The sequence below is a fragment of the Oncorhynchus masou genome, chromosome 1, assembly GCF_036934945.1.
Source record: "Oncorhynchus masou masou isolate Uvic2021 chromosome 1, UVic_Omas_1.1, whole genome shotgun sequence".
NCBI classification, from domain to species: Eukaryota; Metazoa; Chordata; class Actinopteri; order Salmoniformes; family Salmonidae; genus Oncorhynchus; species Oncorhynchus masou.
Window position 1 is genome coordinate 63,820,111 of NC_088212.1, and position 20,383 is coordinate 63,840,493.

The following is a 20,383-nucleotide window of genomic DNA, read 5'->3' on the forward strand; positions in this document are numbered from 1 at the left end:
TTTTATCAGTCAACAGTTTCACATAAACCATTTCCATTGTTTTAATATTTATTGTATGGACAGGAGATTGATTGTATTACAGTATGTGTAACACACTGGACTTGGCATACAACGTGTGAATTAGTCTCTACCTCCTCCTGGTGGCAGCAGCTAGGTACTGACTAGAGGACTAGACAAAAAATTAAAGTACAATATTTCTATACATTCTGGTTTATAACAAGATTCTCTAAGACTGTACTTAACAATTTTGCCACTCAAAAGCAACTTGAAATTACATGATGAAAGCGAAAGCTGCTGTGAGCATAACATTTTGTCAAATCATATACTTAGTTTCATACAGTAACGTCTCCAAATATCACATTTCAAGAGTGAAAGTTGCTGTTTGGGCAACAGGTAACCTGATTAAGATGTATACCTGAACATAATCAGACATTGAAATCAAACATTGAAAGTGTACAATAACATGAAGAAAAATAGACAAATAACAATAATCAACTGTTAGATCTACAGCGCTGTGATTGTCTATACTGGCTCTCTTATTGGTCCTGGTGTTCCCAGTCCTCTTAGGGGTTCTGGTCAGTCTTGTCACACTTGAGCATGATTTTGACACCTTGTCCCTGACGTGTGGTCTCGAAGGCCTGCACAGCCTGCTCTAGGGGGAACCGGTGGGTCACCAGGGGCGCCACGTTCACCTTCTTAGAGGCCAGCATTGCTATAGCCATTGGCCAGCTAGAATAAGAGGACACAAACACATGAACAGTAGAGTTATAAGACAACAGATAAACACAACTTGCTGCAATTGTTGGTACATTAGGGACCATATTCCTGAAGACCTCCCATTTTTGGGAAGGGCCTGTAAGTAAGCATTTCACTGTTATTCTACACCTGTTGATTACGAAGTATGTGACAAGTAAAATTTGATTTGAAGACCTACGTCCTGCGCTGGCTTCAGGGCTCTTTTGTGTAAAAGGAAACAACTTATTTTCTGTACCTAGTCAACGTGAGTGGAGGCTAACTTACGTGTTGCAGTAGCGGAAGACCCCTCTGATGTCCACCTCTCTGAGAGCAGCATTAAGCAGTGGGATAGTGGTCATCGCTGCACCCAACCCCACTAGAACCACCACTCCTCCAGGACGTGTAGCCTGGTGCAAGCATATATATATAGTACCAGTCATAAGTTTGGACACACATACTCATTCAAGGGTTCTTCTTTATTTGGACTATTTTCTATACTGTTGAATAATAGTGAAGGCATCAAAACTATAAAATAACACATATGGAATCATGTAGTAACCAAAAAAAGGGTTATATACAGTGGGGTAAAAAAGTATTTCGTCAGCCACCAATTGTGCAAGTTCTCCCACTTAAAAAGATGAGAGGCCTGTAATTTTCATCATAGGTACACTTCAACTATGACAGACAAAATGAGAAAAAAATCCAGAAAATCACATTGTAGGATTTTTAATGAATTTATTTGCAAATTGGGGTGGAAAATAAGTATTTGGTCAATAACAAACAAGCAAGATTTCTGGCTCTCACAGACCTGTAACTTCTTCTTTAAGAGGCTCCTCTGTCCTCCACTCATTACCTGTATTAATGGCACCTGTTTGAACTTGTTATCAGTATAAAAGACACCTGTCCACAACCTCAAACAGTCACACTCCAAACTCCACTATGGCCAAGACCAAAGAGCTGTCAAAGGACACCAGAAACAAAATTGTAGACCTGCACCAGGCTGAGCAGACTGAATCTGCAACAGGTAAGCAGCTTGGTTTGAAGAAATCAACTGTGGGAGCAATTATTAGGAAATGGAAGACATACAAGACCACTGATAACCTCACTCGATCTGGGGCTCCACGCAAGATCTCACCCCGTGCGGTCAAAATGATCACAAGAACGGTGAGCAAAAATTCCAGAACCACACGGGGGGACCTAGTGAATGACCTGCAGAGAGCTGGGACCAAAGTAACAAAGCCTACCATCAGTAGCACACTACGCCGCCACGGTCTCTAATCCTGCAGTGCCAGACGTGTCCCCCTGCTTATGCCAGTACATGTCCAGGCCTGTCTGAAGTTTGCTAGAGAGCATTTGGAAGATGATGAAGAAGATTGGGAGATTGGGAGTCATATGGTCAGATGAAACCAAAATATAACTTTTTGGTAAAAACTCAACTTGTCGTGTTTGGAGGACAAAGAATGCTGAGTTGCATCCAAAGAACACCATACCTACTGTGAAGCATGGGGGTGGAAACATCATGCGTTGGGGCTGTTTTTCTGCAAAGGGACCAGGACGACTGATCCGTGTAAAGGAAAGAATGAATGGGGCCATGCATCGTGAGATTTTGAGTGAAAACCTCCTTCCATCAGCAAGGGCATTGAAGATGAAACGTGGCTGGGTCTTTCAGCATGACAATGATCCCAAACACACCGCCCAGGCAACAAAAGAGTGGCTTCATAAGAAGCATTTCAAGGTCCTGGAGTGGCCTAGCCAGTCTCTAGATCTCAACCCCATAGAAAATCTTTGGAGGGAGTTGAAAGTCTGTGTTGCCCAGCAACAGCCCCAAAACATCACTGCTCTAGAGGAGATCTGCATGGAGGAATGGGCCAAAATATCAGCAACAGTGTGTGAAAACCTTGTGAAGACTTCCAGAAAACGTTTGACCTCTGTCATTACCAACAAAGGGCATATAACAAAGTATTGAGATAAACTTTTGTTATTGACCAAATACTTATTTTCCATCATAATTTGCAAATAAATTCATAAAAGGGGTCCTGTGTGGCTCAGTCGGTAGAGCATGGCGCTTGCAACGCCAAGCGTCGTGGGTTCGATTCCCGCTAGGGCCACCCATATGTAAAAGTAGTGGCCCCAGCCGACTTGTAAGTCGCTTTGGACAAAAGCGTCTGCTAAATGGGATATATTTATAAAAAAATCCTACAATGTGATTTTTTTTCTCATTTTGTCTGTCATAGTTGAAGTGTACCTATGATGAAAATTACAGGCCTCTCTTATCTTTTTAAGTGGGAGAACTGCACAATTGGTGGCTGACTAAATACTTTTTTGCCCCACTGTATATATATTTTATATTTGAGATTCTTCAAAGTAGCCACCCTTTGCCTTGATGACAGCGACAGCATTGCACACTCCTGGCATTCTCTCAGCCAGCTTCATGAGATAGTCACCCGGAATGCATTTCAATTAACAGGTGTTCTTTGTTAAAAGTTAATTTGTGGAATTTCTTTCCTTCTTAATGCGTTTCTCACTACTCCCCCATATGCCATGTCTTGAAAATATGCAGACGGATTAAAAGTATGTTCACATTCTTATACTTCTGACAGCCAACTTTCGCCGCCCATAACTTTTGGACTTTATAGCATTCCCAGAAAGCATGGATTATTGAGTCATTATTAGTTTTACACTTAAGACATGACTGTCGTTGTGCTGTAGAATTAGTGAATTTTGTCTCTTGTATAATAAATTCTATAGATCAGATTATACTGGATTAAGCGTACATTTTTGTTAACTGTAATTTCGTCAGTTAAGCTCCGACATTCCCTCCATCTCGTACCAACATAGGTTCTTTGTCATGGTTCTAATAGTTTGTTTTTTTCTAAGAGAAAACTGCAACATTTCACAGTACAGTATTCCATGGGCTCTAATGTCACTCTTGTGGCTGTACTTACATAAATGGCAGTTTGGACACTGCTCTCCACACCGGTGCACTCAATGGTGATATGAGGCTGTGCTTCCAGCATTCCCTCCACTCTCTTTGCCAGCTCCTCAGGCCCATCCTCTCTCTTCACAGTCAAAGGGAAGTCTGCTCCAAGCTCCTTCGCCATGACCAGGCGATCTGCTGACAGGTCTGAAACAGGAAGGACAAAAAGAATACTGTGGCAGTCTCTACTATATTGGGCCAGCACACAGTATTACTAATGTACCCACATGTATACCTTTTCACTTCAAAGCCCTTTCAAAAGAAGGAAGTCCCTGGTAGACAATTCTGATTTGAGTGAAACAAAATGGATCCCATAAAGAGTGTATTATTACACCCTGTGCCTTACCAGATATGACCACCTGTGAGGCACCCATAGCCTTGGCCACCAGCAGACAGACCAGCCCAATTGGTCCTGTGATAGGGAAAAGAGAAACGAGAGAGATGCTTATGTTGAATGTGGACATGTTAATTGTTAGTATGGACACTGCTCTCTATGCCGATGAACTCGATGGGGATATGAGGCTGTCATGTCTTGTTATGTCTGTTCCTGTCCTTTCTCTTCACTCTGTCTCTCTCTGCTGGTCTTTTTAGGTTACCTTCTCTGTCTCTCATTCTTCAGCTGTTCTACATCTCCCCTAACTAGCTCATTCACTCTTTCACACCTGTTCTCTCTTCCCCCTCTGATTAGGTCTCTATTTCTCTCTCTGTTCCTGCTACTTTCAGTGTCTGATTCTTGTTTGTGTTTTTGATGCCAGAAGCAAGCTGTCGTCTCGTTTGCTTCCACCTTGTCCTATCCTGTCGGAGTCTGCCTGGCAGGTGCATCCTGCACTATACTACGTTCTTTTTGTTCCATTGTCAACGTTGGAAGAGGATTTATGCCATTCCTGTTTTTCATTAAAGAACTCTGTTTTCTGTTAAAACCGCTTTTGGGTCTTCACTCAAGTACATAACAGAAGAATCAGACCAAGAATGGACCCAGCGGCTCCGGACCCTTTTCACTCCGCCGTCGAGATCCAGGGAGCGATGCTAGGCAGACACGAGGAGGAATTGTCTGCTGCTCGACATGCCGTTGAGACCCTGGCCGTCCAAGTCTCCGACCTCACAAGACAGGTTCACCAACTCCACCTCGATCCACCGCCCACTTCCAGGGTTTCCGAGTCTCCGGAGCCCAGGATCAACAACCCGCCCTGTTACTCAGGGAGCCCACTGAGTGCCGCTCATTCCTCACTCAGTGTGATGTGATGTTCTCTCTCCAGCCCAACACTTACTCCAGGAGCGCAGCCCGCATCGCCTACGTCATTTCTCTCCTCACCGGACGGGCGCGTGAGTGGGGCACGGCAATCTGGGAGGCGAGGGCTGAGTGTATTAACCAGTTTCAGGACTTTAAGGAGGAGATGATACGGGTTTTTGACCGTTCTGTTTTTGGGGAGGAGGCTTCCAGGGCCCTGTCTTCCCTATGTCAGGGGAATCGATCCATAACGGATTATTCTATTGAGTTTCGCACTCTCGCTGCCTCTAGTGACTGGAACGAGCCGGCTTTGCTCGCTCGTTTTCTGGAGGGTCTCCTCGTCGAGGTTAAGGATGAGATCCTCTCCAGGGAGGTTCCTTCCAGTCTGGACTCCTTAATAGCTCTCGCTATTCGCATAGAGCGACGGTTTGATCTTCGTCGCCGAGCACGTGGAAGGGAGTTCGCGTTCTCCGTTGCTCCCCTCTCCACATCACTGCCACCTGCCGCATCACTGCCACCCTCCCCCGCCGGCTCGGATGCTGAGCCTATGCAGCTGGGGGGTATCCGCATCTCGGCCAAGGAGAAGGAACGGAGAATCACCAATCGCCTCTGTCTCTACTGCGGCTCCGCTGGTCATTTTGTCACCTCATGTCCAGTAAAAGCCAGAGCTCATCAGTAAGAGGAGGGCTACTGGTGAGCGCAACTACTCAGGCCTCTCCTTCTGGATCACGCACTACCTTTCCGGTCCATCTCCGCTGGCCCGGTTCATCTGCTTCCTGCAGTGCCTTGATAGACTCTGGGGCGGAGGGCTGTTTTATGGACGAGACCTGGGCTCGGGAACATGACATTCCTCTCAGACAGTTAGGGGAGCCAACGGCCTTGTTCGCTTTAGATGGTAGTTCTCTCCCCAAGATTCAGCGTGAGACGCTGCCTTTAACCCTCACTGTCTCTGGTAATCATAGCGAAACCATTTCTTTTTTAATTTTTCGTTCACCTTTTACACCTGTTGTTTTGGGTCATCCCTGGCTAGTGCGCCATAACCCTTCTATTAATTGGTCTAGTAATACTATCCTATCCTGGAATGTTTCTTGTCATGTGACCTGTTTAATGTCTGCTATCCCTCCTGTTTCCTCTGTCTCTTCTTCACAGGAGGAGCCTGGCGATTTGACAGGGGTGCCGGAGGAGTATCACGATCTGCGCACGGTGTTCAGTCGTTCCAAGGCCACTTCTCTCCCTCCACACCGGTCGTATGACTGTAGTATTGATCTCCTTCCGGGAACTACTCCCCCCCGGGGTAGATTATACTCTCTGTCGGCTCCCGAACGTAAGGCTCTCGGATTATTTGTCGGTTTCGCTCGACGCCGGTACCCTAGTCTCCTCCTCCTCTCCCGCCGGAGCGGGGTTTTTTTTTGTTCAGAAGAAGGACGGGTCCCTGCGCCCATGCGTGGATTATCGAGGGCTGAATGACATAACAGTTAAGAATCGTTATCCGCTTCCTCTTATGTCTTCAGCCTTCGAGATCCTGCAGGGAGCCAGGTTTTTCACCAAATTGGACCTTCGTAACGCCTACCATCTCGTGCGCATCAGGGAGGGGGACGAGTGGAAGACGGCGTTTAACACTCCGTTAGGGCACTTTGAATACCGGGTTCTTCCTTTCGGCCTCGTTAACGCTCCAGCTGTCTTTCAGGCACTAGTTAACGACGTCCTGAGAGACATGCTGAACATTTTTGTTTTCGTTTACATGGACGATATCCTGATTTTTTCACCGTCTCTCTCGATTCATGTTCAGCACGTGCGACGCGTCCTCCAGCGCCTTTTGGAGAACTGTCTTTATGTGAAGGCTGAGAAGTGCACTTTTCACGCCGCCTCTGTCCCTTTTCTCGGTTCCGTTATTTCCGCTGAGGGCATTAAGATGGATCCCGCTAAGGTCCAGGCTGTCATTGATTGGCCCGTTCCTAAGTCACGCGTCGAGCTGCAGCGCTTTCTGGGCTTCGCTAATTTCTATCGTCGTTTCATCCGTAATTTCGGTCAGGTGGCAGCTCCCCTCACAGCCCTTACTTCTGTTAAGACGTGCTTTAAGTGGTCCGTTTCCGCCCAGGGAGCTTTTGATCTTCTTAAGAATCGTTTTACATCCGCACCTATTCTTGTTACACCTGACATCTCTAGTCAGTTTGTTGTTGAGGTTGACGCGTCAGAGGTGGGCGTGGGAGCCATTCTTTCTCAGCGCTCTCTCTGACGGCAAGGTCCATCCTTGCGCGTTTTTCTCTCATCGCTTATCGCCGTCAGAACGTAACTATGATGTTGGTAATCGCGAACTGCTCGCCATCCGCTTAGCCCTAGGCGAATGGCGACAGTGGTTGGAGGGGCGACCGTTCCTTTTGTCGTTTGGACTGACCATAGGAACCTTGAGTACATCCGTTCAGCCAAACGACTTAATGCGCGTCAGGCTCGTTGGGCTCTGTTTTTCGCTCGTTTCGAGTTTGTTATTTCTTATCGTCCGGGCTCAAAAAACACCAAGCCTGATGCTTTATCTCGTCTCTTCAGTTCTTCTGAGGTCTCCACCGACCCCGAGGGATTCTCCCTGAGGGGCGTGTTGTCGGGTTGACTGTCTGGGGAATTGAGAGGCAGGTAAAGCAAGCACTCGCTCACACTCCGTCGCCGCGAGCTTGTCCTAGGAACCTTCTGTTCGTTCCCGTTCCTACTCGTCCGGCCGTTCTTCAGTGGGCCCACTCTGCCAAGTTAGCCGGCCACCCCGGCGTTCGGGGTACGCTCGCTTCCATTCGCCAGCGTTTCTGGTGGCCCACTCGGGAACGTGACGCGCGTCGATTTGTCGCCGCTTGTTCGGTCTGCGCGCAGACTAAATCTGGGAACTCTCCTCCTGCCGGCCGTCTCAGACCGCTTCCCATTCCCTCTCGACCGTGGTCTCACATCGCTTTAGATTTTATCACCGGACTGCCTTCATCAGCGGGGAAGACAGTTATTCTTACGGTTGTCGATAGATTCTCTAAGGCGGCTCATTTCATTCCTCTCGCTAAGCTCCCTTCTGCTAAGGAGACGGCTCAGATCATTATCGAGAATGTTTTCCGAATTCATGGCCTTCCGTCTGACGTCGTTTCCGACAGAGGCCCGCAGTTCACGTCTCAATTTTGGAGGGAGTTTTGCCGTTTGATTGGGGCTTCCGTCAGTCTCTCGTCCGGCTTTCATCCCCAGTCTAACGGTCAAGCCGAACGGGCCAATCAGACTGTTGGTCGCATTTTACGCAGTCTTTCTTTTCGTAACCCTGCGTCTTGGTCAGAACAGCTCCCCTGGGCAGAGTACGCCCACAACTCGCTTCCCTCGTCTGCTACCGGTCTATCTCCTTTTCAGAGTAGCCTCGGGTACCAGCCTCCGCTGTTCTCATCTCAGCTCGCCGAGTCCTGCGTCCCCTCCGCTCAGGCTTTTGTCCAGCGTTGCGAGCGCACCTGGAAGGGGGTCAGGTCGGCACTTTGCCGTAATAGGGCGCAGACTGTGAGGGCCGCTAATAAGCGTAGGACCAAGAGTCCTAGATATTGTTGCGGTCAGAGAGTATGGCTCTCCACTCAGAACCTTCCCCTTAAGTCAGCTTCTCGCAAGTTGGCCCCGCGGTTCATTGGTCCGTTCCGTATTTCTCAGGTCATTAATCCTGTCGCAGTGCGACTTCTTCTCCGCGCTATCTTCGTCGCGTTCACCCGGTCTTCCATGTCTCCTGTGTTAAGCCCGTTCTTCGCGCCCCCGCTCGTCCCTCCCCCCATCCTTGTCGAGGGCGCACCCATCTACAGGGTTCGTAAGATTTTGGACATGCGCCCTCGGGGCCGTGGTCATCAGTACCTAGTGGATTGGGAGGGGTACGGTCCTGAGGAGAGGAGTTGGGTTCCCTCTCGGGACGTGCTGGACCGTTCGCTGATCGATGATTTCCTCCGTTGCCGCCAGGTTTCCTCCTCGAGTGCGCCAGGAGGCGCTCGGTGAGTGGGGGGGGTACTGTCATGTCTTGTTATGTCTGTTCCTGTCCTTTCTCTTCACTCTGTCTCTCTCTGCTGGTCTTTTTAGGTTACCTTCTCTGTCTCTCATTCTTCAGCTGTTCTACATCTCCCCTAACTAGCTCATTCACTCTTTCACACCTGTTCTCTCTTCCCCTCTGATTAGGTCTCTATTTCTCTCTCTGTTCCTGCTACTTTCAGTGTCTGATTCTTGTTTGTGTTTTTGATGCCAGAAGCAAGCTGTCGTCTCGTTTGCTTCCACCTTGTCCTATCCTGTCGGAGTCTGCCTGGCAGGTGCATCCTGCACTATACTACGTTCTTTTTGTTCCATTGTCAACGTTGGAAGAGGATTTATGCCATTCCTGTTTTTCATTAAAGAACTCTGTTTTCTGTTAAAACCGCTTTTGGGTCTTCACTCAAGTACATAACATGAGGCTGTGCTAGTAACCTTACAGGATATTTTTCAACTTAGCTGGTCATTGTGAAACTGTGTGCATGAGGGCTAGAAGTGATGACATGAGGGGTCGGTATAGGAAATAGTACGTACGCCTTGTCTGAGCCAGAAGGGCCCATAGGGCAGGAGCCTATCGCCTGATTCAGTAGCTTGAGGCAGCTTGATGTAAAAGTACACTCCCTGGACAGGACACTAGTGTATCGCAGGGCCTATATGGAAAATACATCTATCATTAACTAAAAAGCAAGAGCTGATCTTTATTTAACCAACCCTTTCATTCATTAATGAATGTTTAGGTATTTACATGTGTTAATTGTTTATAAAGCACGCTCGCTTAACAGAAGAGTAGATTTGTTAAATATCAAGTCTGTTACTACAGGTGTTTAAGTTCATTGGGTTTCCCCACTGTTATTATGCTGTGTCAACATGATTCTCACTTTTGTAACTAAACCACATTCTTTAATTTCCAAACTTGCATGGGCATGTTAGTGGAATGTAACAACCTCCATACTTCTAATTGGCTGTATATTCTGCAAAGTTACATTTAATTGTATTTCATTTGATCATGTCTTGCAGTAGTTGAATAACTGGACATAAAACCTGAATAGCTGCAACTGCAAAATTGTGTCACACTTCATGGGTCCAAGCTGCAGAACAGCAAATAACAGTAACAATGAATGACAGCCGAGCTTTACCGACCTGCCCCACAGATCAGTACACTGCTGCCCAGGGTCACTCCAGCTCTGCGGCAGGCATGAATACCCACAGACAGGGGCTCAATCAGGGCCCCCTCCTCATATGTCACATTGTCAGGCAACCTATTCATACACAGAAACAGAGAGAACTTAAGCAATGTAGGTTTGTCATGTTACCCCCAATGTTCTACAATGGCAGTATGCTGACATTTATCTGTCCTTGTAGATAAAGTAGAAATAATGAACTCACTTGTAACAGAAGTTGGCACTGTGTTTGTAAAATCTGCACAAATTCCCATCATCAGGGGGTGTGGCACAGAAGAAGATGGTGGGGGAAAGATTGTAGTTTCCTGATTTGAAGAACTCATCCATCTCGCGAGGGACACCTGGCTCTACAGCGACTCTATCCCCTAATTATCCAACACAAATTAATAATTGACACAGATAACCCAAAGTTGCATTATCTGATCAATGTTTTTTTTAACTGATGAACTGCATTAAAAGCAAAACATAACCTCATTGAATCAACTGAGTACTTCCTTCTCACATGCTTGCACAGTTCTTACCTTCTTTGAGGTTCTTCACTGCTGAGCCCACCTTCACCACCCGACCAGCAGCCTCATGCCCCAGCACCATGGGCTTCTTTACCACAAAGTCACCTATGCGTCCATTTTGCCAGTAGTGCACATCCGACCCACAGATCCCAACTGAATGCATCTGAAGCAACACCTCTGAATAAAGGAAAGACAAGCAATTGCTCCACGGGATACTCCAACTGTACACAAAAAAAATGAAATGCAGAACTATACTGTACAAGCCGTCTGGATACTACATTGTTCCTATACCATTTGGACCTGGTTCAGGGATGGGTCGTTGTTCCTGTAAGAAATCAATCATCACAATTAGCCCGACCATTCAAATAATCAATCGCAATTATTTCTCCATTCATACTGGCATTACCCCATGTTCACGAGTAGTGTCCCGCAACCAGCCATTTAAATTACCATTTATATTAAAGCATCTTACTTTTACTTGTAAAGTTCAAAACTCAGTCAAAATGGTTAATATTATAAATGGTCATTTATATGGCTAGTTCCGGGACGAAGCAGAGCAGATGAGCTAACTAACGTTAGCAACTTTCTGATATTGACCGATAGCTGCAGTTTTCATGAAATCTCGATCTGCTTACATCATCATGACATAGTTATAGACTACTTTATTACCAGTCTGAGGTCACCCTGGGAATGCAACACCACGGACAGGTTTTCTTTTTCCATGTTGTATTCACTCAAAGACAACTACGGTGTGAATAAAATCAGAAATCTTGTAAAATGCTTGTTTGGTCTGTGCAGGGCTCAAAGTGCATCTTCCTGCTGCTTGGTGGGCAGTCGACAAAACAAAACACGTGATTGGCGTACGGTTGGAGAGAACATGCCATTATAGCAAAGAAGGGAGAGTCGAATTGAGCTATTCTTAAATTTGAACGAAAAGTGTATTGCTATTTCGTAACTATTTTATTAATCGAATCTGACTTATTCTAATGATTTATACGTTGATAATGGTGCAAGACTATGAAATGCCTGCGTCGCATTTGAGCTAACCCAGAGCGCTCTGATTTGTCACATAATTGCAGTGCCTGGTAAATGGACCAATCACAGGTCTTGTTTCCGGGGGCGGCAATGAGGTTGAAGACACACAGGAAATGTTTCTATGGAGACAAATATTAAAGACGTCGGAATCGGTGGTCTAAATAAGACTCACCCACAGATAGAACAAATATTTCACCGGATGTATAAATGTGAAGAATCTTTGACTCAAATGTCTGTCCGTCGGCTTTGTACATAGTGTATTTGGCTTTTGAAAACGATATGGTTGTTGAATGTGCTCGCAAACATTTGGAAAAGTTCAATATTAGTCACCCATGTCAAGTTGTACTTCCACCTACAACACTAACCAAAATAAAACAAAGCTGTTTTTGAATGACAACTGTCTTCTCTTCCCTTCAAACGAGGTAAGCAAGACTGAAAAAAATAACTTTCATTGAAGATGTTAGCCCAATTTTCCACATTATCCATAGGCCGGCCTACATAGCACCACTCATGGGGAAAAGTTGTACAAAAGCCTAGCATTAAAATCTTGCCAATTAGAAATAACTTTCTTGTGAAGATCCTGCATTTAGAACAGCTTGAGGAACTGGTTCTTGATGGGAACTAGCTACCTATGCTGTCAATTGCCATTGGATGTCTCAGGAACCTTATGATCCTAGGAGTCAATGATCCCATATACAGTGGGGCAAAAAAGTGTTTAGTCAGCCACCAATTGTGCAAGTTCTCCCACTTAAAAAGATGAGAGAGGCCTGTAATTGTTATCATAGGTACACTTCAACTATAACAGACAAAAGGAGAAAAAAAATCCAGAAAATCACATTGTAGGATTTTTAATGAATTTATTTGCAAATTGTGGTGGAAAATAAGTATTTGGTCACCTACAAACAAGCAATATTTCTGGCTCTCACAGACCTGTAACTTCTTCTTTAAGAGGCTCCTCTGTCCTCCACTCGTTACCTGTATTAATGGCACCTGTTTGAACTTGTTATCAGTATAAAAGACACCTGTCCACAACCTCAAAAAGTCACACTCCAAACTCCACTATGGCCAAGACCAAAGAGCACCAGAAACAAAATTGTAGACCTGCACCAGGCTGGGAAGACTGAATCTGCAATAGGTAAGCAGCTTGGTTTGAAGAAATCAACTGTGGGAGCAATTATTAGGAAATGGAAGACATACAAGACCACTGATAATCTCCGTCGATCTGGGGCTCCACGCAAGATCTCACCCTGTGGGGTCAAAATGATCACAAGAACGGTGAGCAAAAATTCCAGAACCACATGGGGTGACCTAGTGAATGGCCTGCAGAGAGCTGGGACCAAAGTAACAAAGCCTACCATCAGTAACACACTACGCCGCTAGGGACTCAAATCCTGCAGTGCCAGAAGTGTCCCCCTGCTTAAGCCAGTACATGTCCAGGCCCGTCTGAAGTTTGCTAGAGAGCATTTGGATGATCCAGAAGATTGAGAGCATGTCATATGGTCAGATGAAACCAAAATATAACTTTTTGGTAAAAACTCAACTTGTCGTGTTTGGAGGACAAAGGATGCTGAGTTGCATCCAAAGAACACCATACCTACTGTGAAGCATGGGGGTGGAAACATCATGCTTTGGGGCTGTTTTTCTGCAAAGGGACCAGGACGACTGATCCGTGTAAAGGAAAGAATGAATGTGACCATGTATCGTGAGATTTTGAGTGAAAACCTCCTTCCATCAGCAAGGGCATTGAAGATGAAACGTGGCTGGGTCTTTCAGCATGACAATGATCCCAAACACACCGTCTGGGCAACGAAGGAGTGGCTTTGTAAGAAGCATTCCAAGGTCCTGGAGTGGCCTAGCCAGTCTCCAGATCTCAACCCCATAGAAAATCTTTGGAGGGAGTTGAAAGTCTGTGTTGTCCAGCAACAGCCCCAAAACATCACTGCTCTAGAGGAGATCTGCATGGAGGAATGGGCCAAAATACCAGCAACAGTGTTCGAAAACCTTGTGAAGACTTACAGAAAACATTTGACCTCTGTCATTGCCACAAAGAGTATATAACAAAGTATTGAGATAAACTTTTGTTATTGACCAAATACTTATTTTCCACCATAATTTGCAAATAAATTCATTAAAAATCCTACAATGTGATTTTCCGGATATTTTCTTCTCATTTTGTCTGTCATAGTTGAAGTTTACTAATGGTGAAAATTACAGGCCTCTCATTTTTTTAAGCAGGAGAACTTGCACAATTGGTGGCTGACTAAATACTTTTTTGCCCCACTGTATGTGCCTTGGGAGACCTGACAGAGCTGTGGGCTGCGTCCTGTGGTCTAATGATGCTGCCATCCTCCATCAGAAAACTCCAACATGTTACAAAAACTTAGTCTGAACAATAACGCAATCACTGAACTGCCTCCTGACCTACATTGGTTGAACCTGCAGGCAATGAACTAAAGGCTCTTCCAGATTAAATCAATAACTTTATCAACTTGGACAGAATCAGTTTTGAGCATGTGCCCAAATCACTGTCAGGTCAGTGATTTCATGTGCATTCAACTGATCATTGAGTCTCTTTACAGTATATCTGCAGAGAGAAGTTGCTGAAAGCAAACACAATATTATTGTTGTACTATTAGCCTAGATGCATAATCAATTAAATATTTTCTACAGATATGACAAGTTTTCAAGTCATGAGTATGAAGTTCAATGACATTACGTCACTGGAAGATGACCTGATCCTTGGATTTAACGGGATGACTACCACTCAGACACAAACCACATCATTGGTCCTCAATGATGTCACCATTGCCCTTGATTCTAAGAAATGTTGTGCTGCTATTTTTATTTACTTGGCCAAAGCTTTTGATATGGTAGACCATTCCATTCTTGTGGGCCGGCTAAGGAGTATTGGTGTATCTGAGGGGTCTTTGGCCTGATTTGTTAACTACCTCTCTCAAAGTGTACAGTGTATAAAGTCAGAACATCTGCTGTCTCAGCCACTGCCTGTCACCAAGGGAGTACAAGGCTCAATCCTTGGCCCCACACTCTTCTCAATTTACATCAACAACATAGCTCAAGCAGTAGAAAGCTCTCATCCATTTATATGCAGATGATAGTCTTATACTCAGCTGGCCCCTCCCCGGATTTTGTGTTTAACGCTCTACAACAACGCTTTCTAAGTGTTCAACAAGCTTTCTCTGCCCTTAACCTTGTTCTGAACACCTCCAAAACAAAGATCATGTGGTTTGGTTAGAAGAATGCCCCTCTCCCCACAGGTGATTACTACCTCTGAGGGTTTAGAGCTTGAGATAGTCACCTCATACAAGTACTTGGGAGTATGGCTAGACGGTACACTGTCCTTCTCTCAGCACATATCAAAGCTGCAGGCTAAAGTAAAATCTATACTTGGTTTCCTCTATTGTAATCGCTCCTCTTTCACCCCAGCTGCCAAACTGACCCTGATTCAGATGACCATCCTACCCATGCTGGATTATGGAGATGTCATTTATAGATCGGCAGGTAAGGGTGCTCTCGGGCAGCTAGATGTTCTTTACCATTCGGCCATCAGAATTTCCACCAATGCTCCTTATAGGACACATCACTGCACTCTATACTCCTCTGGTTGATGCTTATTTATAAAACCCTCTTAGGCATCACTCCCCCCTATCTGAGATATTTACTGCAGCCCTCATCCTCCACATACAACACCCGTTCTGCCAGTCACATTCTGTTAAATGTCCCCAAAGCACACACATTCCTGGGTCGCTCGTCTTTTCAGTTCGCTGCAGCTAGCAACTGAAACGAGCTGCAACAAACACTCAAACTGGACAGTTTTATCTCAATCTCTTCATTCAAAGACTCAATCATGGACACTCTTACTGACAGTTGTGGCTGCTTTGTATGATGTATTGTTGTTTCTACCTTCTTGCCCTTTGTGCTGTTGTCTGTGCCAAATAATGTTTGTACCATGTTTTGTGCTGCTGTCATGTTGTGTTACTACCATGTTGTTGTCATGTTGTGTTGCTACCATGCTGATGCTGTGTTGTCACGTGGTGCTGCCATCTCTTTTTATGTAGTGTTGTGTTGTCTCTCTTGTCGTGGTGTGTTATGTCCTATATTTTTATACCCAGCCCCCGTCCCCGCAGGAGGCCTTTTGCCTATTGGTAGGTCGTCATTGTACCTGTTCTTAACTGACTTGCCTAGTTAAATAAAATAAAAATAAATTGGAAGGTAACAAGCAAAAGGCTGGGTCAAAATATCTACTGATTCAAGTATGGATTGTTCTTCAATGTGTTGATTAAGTATTGACTGTAAACCAGTCTGTTTCAGGTGTGCTATATGTATGTGTTGGTAACCATTTAGTTTTGATTTTCTATGCTTCATGCAGGGTTTGGACTTCATTTTGATGGGAAAAGTGAATGAAGCAGAGACAGATATTTCTGATTCATAACACACTGTATATCTCATGTCTGTGTAAATAAAAATACATGTACGTAAACTCTTTAATTCAATAGGTTATATATATAGTTTTTTATAATTCAACAACTAAAACAATGGTGAATAGTGAAAAAGGGACAACACTGTCTAGCGATCCTGCTAAATCTTCCATTTAACATCCCATAGTGTATTTGTTCTTCTCCAATAAAAAGTGTTACTCTTAATTATCCCTGTGATCTGTATCCTTGTAATAAGACATTAAGCAATATCTACTGTGGAGCGCCTTTTTTTAGAGACTGAAGAACCACAATGGCCTGGTAGGAAGTCTTGAAGTTCTCCTGAGTAAGTCCTCAGTTCATCAATACTGACATACCCTTCAAATAGAATAAACATTGTTACATTATAAACATTTCCATTATTCAAGAAAGGATGTATTTCTATAATTGATAATACATTCATATGGAAAGCACATGATAAGGATAATTGTAAGAATGCTGGGTGATAAGTATTTGTTTTACCTGTAACCATGTTATTAACTGGGTAATGTTGTACTTCACAACACAGCGCACCCTCTCTTTGTGGAGTATCCGGAGTATCCAGAAAGGGTACCGCATGGCTATTTCACAAAATAGTATATTGTTTAGTGTGAGCACATACTGAATAGTTGTAATCATTGCATAGGAAAATATGACACCTACTGGTAAAAATGTAAAACAAAGCTGCTCTGTTCTGGACCAATTATTTAAATACTGAGTGTAGAAAACATTAAGGACACCTGCTCTTTCCATGACATAGACTGACCTGGTGAATCCAGGTGAAAGCTATGACCCCTTATTGATGTCACTTGTTAATTCCACTTCAATCAGTGTAGATGAAGGGGAGGAGACAGGTTAAAGAAGGATTTTTAAGCCTTAAGACAATTGAGGCATCGATTGTGTACTGTATGTGCCACTCAGCAGGTGAATGGGCAAAACAAAAGATGTAAGTGCCTTTGAACAGGATATGTTAGTAGGTGCCAGGCGCACCGGTTTGTGTCAAGAACTGCAATGATGCTGGGTTTTTCAAACTTAGCAGTTTCCTGTGTGCATTAATAATTGTCCACCACCTAAAGGACATCCAGCCAACTTTACACAACTGTGGGAAGCATTGGAGTCAACATGGGCCAGCATCCCTGTGGAATGCTTTTGACACCTTGAATGAATTGAGTCTGTTCTGACTGGGGAGGGGCAACTCAATATTAGGAAGGCGTTCCTGATGTTTGGTATACTCAGTGTATATACGTCATTGTGCTGAACCCCTCAAAATAAGTAGCTGATCAGGAGACCCATACAAGACGCAGTACATACCAACTATTGTTGTCTGTGTGATCACAGCAAACTCCACTGTATTCCTCTTCCTTCTGCCTATTGCCCAATGCCAGTCTGTCATCTGAATCCTTACAATAGAAATACAAAACATATACAAATGAATTGTCCATAAAGTGAACAGATTATGACTCACTAAATTGAAACTAAGATGAAGAGCACATTTTACCTCTGTATCAACAGCCTTTGCATTATCCTCCTGCTCCCAAATGAATCTCCCAACCACTGCTTTCACCACTGAAACGGTAAATTATTCACATATTTTGTGTGCATATTTTTCAGTGTTATGGAGAATATTATTATGGGAAAAAATGGCATTATGACTGTCATGCAAAATGCAAGGAAAGGAAAGCTGAGATATTATCTACTTTACCCTCCTGGACAGAGACTGGAGGCAGCACATAATGACCAATGCACACTGACTTGACACTGTGGCATTTCTCACAGGCAGCTAGATAGAAGCTGTGAAAAACTGTTAGCCTGTTCTCAGCATAGTCCACACTCTCAAATATCCTGAAATAAATAAACAAAAGTAAGTCAAAGGGTCTACATTTCGATGTATATTTCCTGGGATGCATTGCTGACGAAGAAACCATGCCCCCTAGGGGCAGGCCTATGACAGTAACACAGCATGCAGGAAACAGGACAAAAACGGTCACATTATGCAGAGGAAAATCAGTGAACAAGAAGAGTAAATGCTCAGCTGGGCTGACCAAAGGTACAAACAAGAGAAACAAAAGCAACATCCGAAGTGGCTATTTTATTTTACAAATAAGTAAGAATAAATCTGGACGGTAAGGAGTCACAATAGTTCATGAATAAATACTTGATTAGATAACTGTCTAGCTAGATGTGCATAGCTAACATTAGCTAAATCAAATCAAATTGTATTGGTCACATACACATGGTTAGCAGATGTTATTGCGAGTGTGGCGAAATGCTTGTGCTTCTAGTTCCGACAGTGCAGTAATATCTAACAGTAATCTAGCAATTCCACAACTACCTAATACACACAAATCTAAATAAAGTGATGGAATAAGAATATATACATATGGATGAGCGATGGCTGAGCAGCATAGGCAAGATGTAATATATGGTATACAATACAGTATACATATGAGATGAGTAATGCAAGCTATGTAAACATTATTAAAGTGGCATTATTAAGGTGACTAACGTTAGTGATCCATTTATTAAAGTGTCCAATGATTTCAAGTCTAGCTAGCTAGCCTAACGTTACCTTTCTGTATCAGGACAGGTGGCATCCTCACTGAAAAGGTAGTCAGCAGTCTCCCAACTTGTAATACCGCCACCCTCAGATACTGAAATAGATTTTTTTTTGCACTCAATAAATTATGAAACTGGTAACGTTATTGTATTCAAGTGTAGCTAAGTAACTTAGCCTTGAGCTAGCTAAGTTAGCTAACTTACCCCAAAACCAACGGCTTCCTCTTCTCACACTATTTGAGAACCATGCTGTTCTATTTGTGAACATACTTTGCAAAGACTGTCCACAGATTTCAGTAAAAACAAAAAAAAATTTGTTTATTAAATGTTTGTCCTTGTTGATCTGAAAACCTTTATGTTGAGCAAATCATCAAGGTGAGGATGACGTCAATGATCGGCCGCGTTCCGGATGTTGCCGTTCGAGGGCGCGAGCTGCGCAGCATGGACATCTTGGCGGTAAAAAAGGTTGGTACTCTTATCACCTCGATATTATAGTATCCACACCAGTTCTCGAATTTACGGTTTATTGACACCAAACTCACAGGCTACTGTCTGGTAGCCTATGCCAAATAAATTCTATAACACAATCACAGCTCCTCATAACACAATCACAGCTCCTCAACTCACTGTCGGGACATGAAAAGAGAGAACAATGACAGAATGGCAATAAACAAATATGCAGTGCCCAGCCTGATTTTATGGGGACTATAGACTGAGTTTAAATAAGTATTACAAATATAAATATTATGATTAGACTACTAGGTCTGTTAGAACCAAGCCAAATAGTAAATTGGTCTGAGTGCTGTATTTTCATGGTGAGCAGTTTGTGAAGGTCTAAACAGTATGATAATCCTCTTAACAACATAAGCACCAAGCTATTTTTTTGTCCATGTCCAGACTGTCGACCTTCCTGTCTAGAGGTATTATGTCTGGTGGAAACATAGTCACCATTATGGAAATATTTGGCATGGCAACCTCCACATTTGTAGAATATGTGCTACCATCCAATTGACTTTTGCTAAGAGAGTGGTATTGTTTAAGAAAAAGTAATTTTATCCAATCTCAAAATGCTGGGCAGTGATACTCGGAATTGGTTTGTGAAGAAGCAGATGAGCCACCGGAGACCATCTGGCAAAAATAAGAAAACGTGGGCTGCCAAAATCCTGAGACACCATAGGGAGTGGTTACTAAAGGAGCTGGATGTCAACAAGGTGCTGCCATACCTTGTGTATGACAGGGTGTTCTCTCTGGTGGAATGCAAGGAAATCCTGGGTTATGACACCAATAAGAAAAGGGCAGAGATATTTCTGGACAAGTTGTCTTTGAAGGGCCCTGGGGCCTTCTGTGCTTTCTGCTCTGTTCTGGAAGAGGTGTATCCACACTTGCTAACCTGTTTTCTGCTGGATATTGAAGGTACAGTAAATCACAGTCTTTAAATGACAAAATATGTAATTTTTGTCAGTTTCATGTGTTTAATGTTAGCTGAAGGTTTTAACCCTTGCTAAACTGCCTAAGAACTGGGACAAAATAGCAACTGTAAGCCACAGCAGTGAAGAGATTATTGTCTGTCCAGTTGGATATGTTGTAACACATGGCCCCTACATCAGTGCCAGACAGTCCATTGTCCTAATTAGTTAAATGAAGAAAACAATAGAGAAAGGGTAATCAGCATTTTGTTTGTA

The 20,383-nt window shown here is 43.9% G+C and overlaps 2 protein-coding genes across 2 annotated transcripts; both read right to left on the minus strand.

Moving 5' to 3' along the window:
* Positions 1-30: 30 nt before the first annotated feature.
* LOC135547951 (sorbitol dehydrogenase-like) lies at positions 31-11,481 on the minus strand. The gene is made up of 9 exons (XM_064977160.1): positions 11,308-11,481; positions 10,930-10,963; positions 10,651-10,815; positions 10,335-10,494; positions 10,089-10,207; positions 4,059-4,124; positions 3,681-3,859; positions 1,021-1,142; positions 31-729 (listed from the first exon to the last, which is right to left on the minus strand). Exons 1-9 carry the CDS (start codon positions 11,359-11,361, stop codon positions 564-566), a joined length of 1,065 nt encoding a protein of 354 aa, XP_064833232.1. The 5' UTR covers positions 11,362-11,481; the 3' UTR covers positions 31-563.
* Positions 11,482-16,289: 4,808 nt separating this feature from the next.
* On the minus strand, positions 16,290-19,063 carry terb2 (telomere repeat binding bouquet formation protein 2). The gene is made up of 7 exons (XM_064991548.1): positions 18,906-19,063; positions 18,715-18,796; positions 17,848-17,987; positions 17,644-17,711; positions 17,457-17,545; positions 16,629-16,726; positions 16,290-16,484 (listed from the first exon to the last, which is right to left on the minus strand). Exons 1-7 carry the CDS (start codon positions 18,967-18,969, stop codon positions 16,369-16,371), a joined length of 657 nt encoding a protein of 218 aa, XP_064847620.1. The 5' UTR covers positions 18,970-19,063; the 3' UTR covers positions 16,290-16,368.
* Positions 19,064-20,383: the final 1,320 nt, after the last annotated feature.